The sequence below is a fragment of the Talpa europaea genome (assembly GCF_964194135.1).
Source record: "Talpa europaea genome assembly, chromosome: 9".
NCBI classification, from domain to species: Eukaryota; Metazoa; Chordata; class Mammalia; order Eulipotyphla; family Talpidae; genus Talpa; species Talpa europaea.
Genome location: NC_140076.1, coordinates 66,111,498 through 66,121,329, shown reverse-complemented (window position 1 = coordinate 66,121,329; position 9,832 = coordinate 66,111,498). Strand labels below are relative to the sequence as shown.

General features: G+C 53.9%; 1 protein-coding gene across 1 annotated transcript; it reads left to right on the top strand.

Annotated features, from left to right (window-relative positions):
- Positions 1-3,242: 3,242 nt before the first annotated feature.
- On the top strand, positions 3,243-5,748 carry NKX2-5 (NK2 homeobox 5; the record flags this gene model as incomplete). The annotated part of the gene is made up of 2 exons (XM_084241783.1): positions 3,243-3,573; positions 5,108-5,748. 2 exons carry the CDS (start codon positions 3,243-3,245, stop codon positions 5,746-5,748), a joined length of 972 nt encoding a protein of 323 aa, XP_084097909.1.
- Between the last annotated feature and the right edge of the window lie 4,084 nt (positions 5,749-9,832).

Below are 9,832 nucleotides of genomic sequence, written 5' to 3'. Positions count from 1 at the left end.
CCCCGGCGCATTAATGACATTCCCGGTGATAGTTCCCGCTTATCTTTCAATTAATCATATATACCTTTTGCGGCCAGCCCTGCTGATTGCAGGAAAGGGGGTGGGGGACTGGGGGGCGCGCCGATCGCTTTTCAATTAATAATATTTTATGTGCGCAGAATGCGCTCGAGTCATCCTGGAATTTGGCTAATCTTAAAGTACCAACTCTTTAAAAGGCAAGGAAATAGATGAAGAGATTTTCGATCTCTTCTCTTTGCCTCCTTTGTCTTCCTCTGGAAGCACTTCCCTGGGCTCAAGACTGTTTGTTTGTCCTGCTAGTTGGGCCAAAGTGCGGCTTAGAGAGGCGGCCAGGTTGGGTCTGCCGCCTGCCCGTTGGGAAGGAAGATGCGTCCCTAGTAGGGCTGGAGAATCAAGTTTCCTGCCTCCCCACCCCCAACCATTTCAACTTCAATTTAAAGAAAACAAATTTTTTTTTTTTTTTACTCACTCAGAAACAGTGAGGACAGAAAAAAAAAAAAGTTAGAACTTGCTCTGGAACACTTTTCTCTACGAAGAAGAGCACGGTTTGCCCCAATATCGATTTTGCTTGTGTTAATCCGTTTCTATCCGGGATTGCCTCCCTCTGGAAACGCTAGGACTTTATTTAGAGCCAAGAGAAATTATTACCGGTTTCACAGAGAGTGTAGTAGGGGGCGGGAAGTTACTGATTTTGTCCAAATAGGGAGTGTTTTCTTTTCTTTCCTCTTCATGACACCTGACCTACAGGTCTATCTGTCAGCTTCAGGAACCCCCATATGCGAAAATAGGTGATAAATTTCGATCGCCTTGATTTGCAGCGGAAACGCTACTTTTTCTTCCTCCAGAACTCTTAAAAAAAAAAAATAGCTAAAAACAGGGATCCCGGATGCAGCCTCGATGTCCCCCCATTAAACGGTAATATTTCAGGCATCGGCTCACACTAATCTTTCAAACTGTCATCGCGAGTCGCCCAGGCAGACGATTCACTTAACAGCGCTCCCCCGACCCTCGCTCCAAGCTCTTTTCAGCGAGACGTTTAATTGAATCGGATGTGGCTCGTTTGCCAGACGTCACCGCCTAGGCGATTGGCGTCCTCTCCCACTCCCCAAAAGCAATCTTCAAAGGCCAGGTGGGGTCCCAAGCTAGGTTAGCTGAAAGCAGTAACATTGGCCCAAAATCATGGTAAGGGAAAAGCGGAAGATAGGCCCCTCTTCCGCAGATCTGTCCAGGGAGACCCAGGTTAGGGGCCTAGGTGGGAGTTCTCCACCCGCATTTGGAAAAAGGCATCTCTAGGAATACTAAGCTAACCTTAGAACCACATGTCCTCCTTGGCTTGAAAACTGGCTGCATCAGCTGGGGTCTGATACTGTCCGTCTGGTGTCCTGGAAGGCAGGGTCCAAGCTTCTCAGAGGCTGGGACACCACCCCAGGGGGTTTAGCTTGAGGAGTCTTTGGAAAGGTTCCATTGCCAGGCCTATGTTTGCCTCCACCCTTGCCCTGCCCGGCAGCGCACTGCCAACCTCTCACCGTTCAGCTTGAGCGCCCCAAGGTTCACATTGTTGACAGGCACCACCTTGTCTCCCGGCTTTGTATGTTTCCTCCAAGCCTTGGTCTCACTGGAGGCTTGGGACCAAGAGGTGTCCTTAGCTTGCCTTTTGTCTTGGGCAACTTTCTACTGCCCTCACTTCTCCACTCTCAGCAACACTAAAGTGCCAGCAACCCCCATTCCCTGCAAAAGATTGTGGCCGGTAGTTGATGCATTTCCCCTAAAAGGGCTGGCTATCCCCAGAGATAGGGTAAGGGTATGACCTTAACCTGGGGTCATTCTGCCCTCCCCCATCCTCCCTGAAATTGTACACAAAATAAAGCATCTCTTCTTGCAGAGTTATGGGTGTGAGGGGAATCCCTGAAAGGTTTATCAGATCTCCCAAGGGACCCAAATGGACAAGGCAGACATCGAAATTCTGGCCTGGGAACTTGTGCTCCTGAAAGGGGTAGATCTGAGTGACAGAAGATCCCTACGTCACTGGCTCTAGGCTGAAAATTAACACTACACCTGCCCTGCCCTGCCCTCTCCCCCCCAGGCCTGGCCAGGCCACCACCTCCAGGGTGCCCCACTCCGACCCCACCCCGGACAGCTCTGAGAAATTTCAGCACGACTGGGGTTGGAGCAGCCGGGCCTGCCTGAGGGCCTAGTATCGGAGGTTCAGAGGCTGCACAAAGCTGGGGGCCATGTTGCTAGAGAGGAAGGCAGGAAAAGGAGGGGGCTGGAATGGTAGGCTCCAGAACAGGGAAAATGGGCCCTTGGGAGGGAGAACCGGCCTGAAGACAGCTTTCTTCTGGGCAGCTGAGTTGACTGAGATTCAGGATTTGTTTCATTATTCAGGGGAAGGTCATTTCTCTGGGAGGAGAGGGATACTGATTGGTGCCCCCTGGAGTTGTGTATGCAAAACTTGCAGTAGGAGGTGGCCACACTGCACACACACACACACACACACACACACACACCAACCTCACAATCATCCACCTCGCCTTTCAGCTTGACCACACAGGAGTCCCTAAGGACTATGGGGGCATTACTGCACCTGTCAAGACAAATGGACCCCATAATGGTCCAGCATCTTCCTCTCCCTCCATCACCCCAGAGCAATCCCTCACCCCCACAGTTCTCTTCACATTCATAGCCTTTCTAGTCAGACACACCTCCAGTAACAAAACCTGGAAATAACTAGCCTTCCACAGCTCCCTACCCTCTTCACTCTCCCACTCTGTTTCAGGGCCTGAGCACCTATCTTCAAATCCCAGATCCACCCAATGCAGGGTAGGCCCTTTTCTATGATTGGGCTTGGTGTGGTTTTCAGGCTAATACTCTGGAGAAATCTCAGGCTGAATAGGCAAAAGGAGTCTTCCAAATGCGTCGCGGCCCCTTTAAAAAGCTGAGCAGGATTTTTTTTTAAACCGTATGACTATATTAGGTGACACGAAAGTGCTCATCGCTCCTGTCATCGCGGCCCCTGGCCCAATGGCAGGCTGAGTCCCCCTCCTCGGGCCTTGTCCCGCCTCTCCAGCCCCTTGTGCTCCGCACTACCTGCCACCCGGCCACATCCCGAGCTGGAAGGCGGGTGCGCGGGTGGGTAGTGGGCACCATGCGGGGAGGCTGCCAAGGGTCGTGGGCAGCGCTGCTCTCTGCTGCCCACCTGACGCTGTGAGACGCGGGCTGCCACCATGTTCCCCAGCCCTGCGCTCACGCCCACGCCGTTTTCGGTCAAAGACATCTTGAACCTGGAGCAGCAGCAGCGCAGCCTGGCCGCAGGGGAGCTCTCCGCGCGCCTGGAGGCCACTCTGGCACCCGCCTCCTGCATGCTGGCCGCCTTCAAGCCCGAGGCCTACGCGGGGCCGGAGGTCGCAGCGCCTGGCCTCTCCGAGCTGCGCGCAGAGCTGGGCCCCGCACCCTCGCCGGCCAAGTGCTCGCCTGCTTTCCCCGCCGCGCCTGCCTTCTATCCTCGCGCCTATGGCGACCCTGACCCGGCCAAGGACCCTCGAGCCGACAAGAAAGGTGAGGAGGAAACACAAGCCTCTCCTCTCCACTGGGTCTCTTTCTTCCCCAAACTCTGGCGCCAAGAAATTCTAACCTGGGTGGAGGAGACGCCAGTGCCTGGGTAGAGGCTGAGCCCTGGGAAATTCAGAGTATGGGAAGCGAGTCTGTCGCCAGGGCCCCTGCGCCCCGCGTCCAATCGGAGGTTTAGAGGAAATGCTGGCTTGAGATGAGCGGACACTAGAGACAAAAGAAAAAAGAAATCGGCCTACCAAAGCGCAGGGCAGCAGCAACTCTACTCTTGAATCTGTTAGGAAGTTAGGAACAGAGAGAGAAACAGTCTCTATATCAGGTTTTTTAACATGTCGTTTGAATTTAAGGGTCTTTTTAAATTTTGAAGATCTGACCAAAACCACCAAAGAAATAATCGCTCCTTACCAGACAAGCCTTAACTGGCAATCAGAAGAGGGTCCTGGAAATTCTGCAGCCCACCATAACCTGGGTTGCTGGGGCCTAGCCTCTTTTGTGTCAGGAGAGTGGAGAGTCTTTGGGAAAGGGGCTTTGGTTTTAAAAAATAGAATTCTACGAACTCGAACTCGGGGGTGTGACTTAGCGGCTTTATTTTTCCAGCATGCCGCCAGGGCCCAGAAGTTGTCTCCTGGGAAAAGTTAGAAAATGCCCCAACCAAAGGCACCAGCCAGTGAAGGAAATGAGCGGGGAAGTAGTGGGCTGGCAGATCCTCTTGGCGCGGGTGGTGAAGGCTGACTGGGCTGCTGCGGAAAGCGGAGCTGGGGAGAAGGTGGCCCAGTGCTATGGGGTGGGGCGGGGGGAGATCCAGGGAGGCCAGAAGCTCACGGTGACCAGCCTCTGTGGGCCCAGAAAGGATCTTCCTATGAGCATAGAAAGGTCTGTATAGGAGCAGAGGGAAGACCCAGGAACAGCTGCCAAAGGGTAAGGCTGCCTGAATTGATCGTTACCAATTCAAATCCCACTGGAGCTAGCGGGCAGGACAGGTTCTGAGGCCGCCTGCCCATCCTTGGCAATTGGGCTTTCTGCGCAAACCCCGCGGCCACCGTGGGGGAGTCTTGGATCTTGAGCCCACACTTCTTGGCCTTGTTTGGTCTTTTTGAGACAACTGACAGCCCCGGGGTGAGGCCTTCATCAACCTTCATTTATTTTCTCTAATCATCGTAGCCTTAATCCAATTCACCCCAGAACACCGTCCTATTTTATTTTCTTTGCAGTCTGAAATCCCAAGTCACTGTCCCGCTCACTAATGTAAACTCCCGGGAAAACAGGGACCCCTTGTTTTGTTCTGCAGCTCCTAGAGCCCCGCATGGCATTTAGTGGGCATTCAACAAACACTGACTTGTAGAGCGGATACCGAGTCCTCTGCGGCGCCCAGTGGCATCTGTAGAGTGAGCCCCGGCCAAACTGGGCGCTCCGGGCAGGCAGGAATGGCACCCCCTGGGGCTTATTATCCCGGGCCGCCTGGGCCGGTGGTGGGTCGGGTCGTCCTGACAGAGCGTCTGTCCACCTCTCTGTTCCCCCTCAGAACTGTGCGCGTTGCAAAAGGCGGTGGAGCTGGAGAAGTCCGAGGCAGACAGCGCCGAGCGTCCCCGCGCGCGAAGGCGGAGGAAACCACGCGTGCTCTTCTCGCAGGCGCAAGTCTACGAGCTGGAGCGGCGCTTCAAGCAGCAGCGCTACCTGTCCGCTCCCGAGCGGGACCAGCTTGCCAGCGTGCTGAAGCTCACGTCCACCCAGGTCAAAATCTGGTTCCAGAACCGGCGCTACAAGTGCAAGCGGCAGCGGCAGGACCAGACTCTGGAGCTGGTGGGACTGCCCCCGCCGCCCCCGCCGCCCGCCCGCAGGATCGCGGTGCCGGTGCTGGTGCGCGACGGCAAGCCCTGCCTCGGGGACTCGGCGCCCTACGCGCCTGCCTACGGCGTGGGCCTGAACGCCTACGGCTACAACGCCTACCCCGCCTACCCAGGTTACGGTGGCGCGGCCTGCAGCCCTGGCTACAGCTGCGCCGCCGCTTACCCGGCCGGGCCACCCCCGGCGCAGTCGGCCACGGCCGCCGCCAACAACAACTTCGTGAACTTCGGCGTCGGGGACTTGAACGCGGTGCAGAGCCCTGGGATTCCACAGGGCAACTCGGGAGTGTCCACGCTGCATGGCATCCGAGCCTGGTAGGGAAGGGCCCTGCCCGGGACGTCCCTGTCTTCACCGATCCCACCTCTAGAGAGAGTACCGACTCTCGGGCGAGGGGGGAGGGCTCCCGATACATCCATGGACCCTCGGATTTCGCGTTCACTCCCGCGGAAGCCTCGGGGCTTTTTCCACTCCACGCGCCTTTGTCCCCACGCGCGGGAGTTAGTGGTCGCGTTTACGAAATTTGCGGTGAGAGATCCCGCAGCCTGGTGCCTTAGCCGCCGCCCAGAGAGTGCCCTCAGCGCCCACAGGCACCCCCGAGGGGCCGAACGCCGACCAATTGGGACTGGGAGCTCCGGTGCGCAGAGCCCAAAGCCGGCCGCCTTTCCCCGATCCTGGGCCCGGCGCCCGGGGCCGTTGCTGCCTTGTCGCCGCCCATCCACCCGTATTTATGTTTTTACCTGTTGCTGTAAGAAACGAAAACCCCTTCCCATTAAAGTGAGTGGCTGATCCCGCATGTGTGCTTCTTTCTAGTTTGCGGCACTGAAGAAAAGTAAATTCCAGGGGCAGAAGCTGCTGGCCTGGCTGGTCTTGAGTTATAAGCAAAAGCATTCTCTGAGCAAATTGGTAATAATGATAATAAAAACTAACCCCTGCTACAAATTCCCTGTTAGGCATCTTCTGAGTTTGTTTTATGTAATCTTCAATAACCCCAGGAGAGAGGTCCCATTTTAAAGTTGGGCAGAGTGTGGCTTGGAAAGGTTTAAAGAGCTCCTGGTGAACAAAGAGCCAGTATCGGTAGAACTGGGGTTCAATTCCTTCTAAGTGTCCCTTCAGAAATAGAGGACACTTGCCAGAGCTCCCAGCCTCACCTCCTTGATCACTAGAGGCCAGGCACTGTTCCAGGTGCTGGGCTTCAATGAAAAGCAGAGGGACCAGGGCCCTTTGCAACTAGATCACACCATAACTGATCCCGCTCACAAAAAAAGCCTACCCCAATTTTACAGAAGGAAAAGCTGTCTACGGCTGTACCACCCTGAACGCGCCCGATCTCGTCTGATCTCGGAAGCTAAGCAGGGTCGGGCCTGGTTAGTACTTGGATGGGAGACAGAAGGAAAAGCTGAGAGCCCTGTCAAGCTTCTTTGCACTCTCCAACCAATCTATCCAGGATGGAAGAGGGCATAGGGCCCCCTGGCAGGCACCTCATCACATACTTAACTTGGACTGCAGAGAGGTGTCTGCCCACTGGACTCACCTCCAGCTGTGCTGAGGGACACTCCTTCCCAGCAGATGTCTTCTTTTCTGGGCATTTAATAAATTTCACCATTGTCCTGACCAATCAACGCTATTGCTGCACAGGTTTTAAGGATGAGGAAAATCGAGCTAAAAGCCTGTGGGTGTGGGACTTGCCTGATGTTGTGCCTACGTGCTGTTTTGTTGTTTTGCTTTGTTTTTTCTGTAAAATGAGGTTAACAAGAATGCCTTGCTCTGAGCCCATGTACCACCAGGCCACAAGGGCTCAGAGGTGACATCCAACTTCTTTACTCCCAGTCCCCACAACCAGGAGGAGTTAATCTGGCTTCTTTAAAGGGGTTGAGTGTGACAAGTCTGGACTTCATGCTCTGGTGAAATAAAGGGTTTCCTGTAATTTTGCCAGGAAAATGCTGGGCCTCCTCTTGGGGGAAGTGACATTGGGCAAAGAGCTGCTGCAGTAGCCAAAAAAATGCTGATGGTGCTCAGGGAGCGAGCACAGCTCCATGTGCCCTAGCGTCCCACAAGAGTCACCAAGCCAAGACTGGCGTGACCAGAAGCCGTCCCTTTGCCGGGCGGGGACAGCACTGCAAGTGCCTGTAGGGTAGTGTCGTTAGTAAGTTTCTCCTACACACGCCACCTTCCCAGAGGAGAGGGGAATTTTTCAAGAGTCTAAGAGCTACCTCTTGCCCTGAGCCCCAAAAGGCACAAGGCTGCATAGCATAGGAAACCAGGGCTCTGGGGCAAAAGCAACCAACCATGCAGGGTCATGGGCTGGGCACTGAGACAGACCGGGAAAGGACTGAGCTCAGAGCTTGGCTCTGGGCTCCCAGACTAGAATTTCCTCAGCTATAAGGTCTAAGCTGGGCTGTCCGGGATGTGTTTGGTTCAGCCTAGGCATTCCACCTCCAGGGCCTATGACTTGCTGTGAGTCTTTATCTCACACCCATTCGGTGCTCTCTGCTCTGTCTGGGTGATGTGCACCATAGTCCCAAGTAACCAAGGGGCACGCGGAGGCTCAACAGACCACCAGATCAACTCTTAAAACAAAGGGCCCTCTCACAACCAGGCATACCTGCCTGCAGCCTTAGCAGGTGGCCTAATTCACAGATCAGGGAAATTCCTTTTATCTGGAACTCACCTTGTCTGTCTTAATCAGATCCAACCAAGTTTTTGCCAATACCTCCAGGATTTCTTCATGAGCTTTGTCCATTCTTCAATGTGTGCAGTGATATGAGAGATAACATTTCTTTCACTTAACTTTTCACAGTGAGGAATTTTCTCTGATGCCTCCTTCTTTGTCTTCCCTTCAGGGACCATTTTATGACCCCAAAATCTCATAAATGAATGCCAGCTGGCATTGGACTCACCAAAGTATCGAAATGCTTCTTAGGCCTTTTTTTCTACTGTAATCCATGTTAATTAGCAAACCAGGAAGCTGAGGACTAGAGGTTATGTCGGTGTTCAAGGTCAAAGATTACCTAAGTACAGAATTGGGAAACCCATTCTACAGAAGGGGCCAAAGGGGCCTGTTGAAGAAAGAGTGGAAGGCGTTGTTGCCACAGTTTCTTTCTCTGCTGAAGATGCAGAGGGATCCAGCCACCACTCCAAGTCGACCACATGCTCTCACCAGTGGGAGGACCCCAGGTTTCATAGCCAAGTTCATTATGAGGCAAACTGCAGTAGGTGGAGCTCTAGGAAGGGCACCCACAGCTCACTCAAGGGCTGGGCACTCCTGGGTGAGGGGAGCAGCCCATAGGGTAATAAGTATAATAAAGTAAAACTGTGCGTTTACATAGTGACGCTTTCCCCAATTAAATCACTAGGATTTGATTTGCTTTTCAATTATTATATAAGAAAATTCAACCAGATCAAAAACAAACAGGGCGCGAGGGTGCCGCAAACTGGAAAGCGCCTGGAGATTGGGGTAGTGTGCCCCATGAGCCAGTGAGGATGAATTTTATTTAGTATGTTTTGTAAAAATCAGATGATTACACAGGGTGCTTGAAAAATAATGAGAAACCAACCATTGAAAGGAAACAGAATGGTTCCCCGGGTTCTGCGGTGTCCTGGTACCCTCAGCTCCGCGCAGCCCTGCGGAGCTTGCAAACGAAGGGTCTGGGGAGAAGCCAGCCGCGGCGCCCCTCCCGCGCCAGCCCGGGTCCTCCCGCTTCCTCGCGTTATCCCAGCCAGCGGCCAAATTAGAATAGTTTTCCTCTTGTTATATTTAGATTTCCCTTTAAATCGGCGGTATCTCAATCGCGAGACAGGAAAGCTCTGCTGCACCATGTGGGTTTCGCTCTGGCCAGGCAGGGATTGAACTCGTGCTGCGGAGGCTTCAGATTGCTTCATAGTGCGGTGCTCAACCCCTTGCGCCACCGGGGCGGCCCTCAATCCCTATTTTTAAAAGAATCCCCAGAACCCCCAGGACTCGCTGCAGACAGCAAACTTGACCTGACCCCACCCAAGCACCCAGTCCTGCTCTCCTGCCAGCAGGTCCTTCCTGAGCGTGCCCCTCCGCCTCCTCGGAGAAGTATTCCCGGCTACAGCCCCACTCACCAGGGCCAGAGAAGAAGCCCCGCAGACCCCACGTTTTTGCTGACCCCTGCGGGCTAAACTGCGCTCCTGGGGGAAAGGGTCTGTGGCTGGGGTTGCATTTATTTATCACTCAGGGGGCTTATCACATGCCAGACACTGTCCTAGCTCTTTGCAAAGAGAAACCATTTGATCCTCTTTTACACCTCTTGACGTCTGCCGAGGAAATACATGAAGAATCCATCTTATCCACTGACTAGAGTAACTTGCCCAAGGTCACACAGCTAATCAGTTGCGGCGCCTGGGTTCAAACCCAGGCAGCATCCTCTAGAACCCAAAG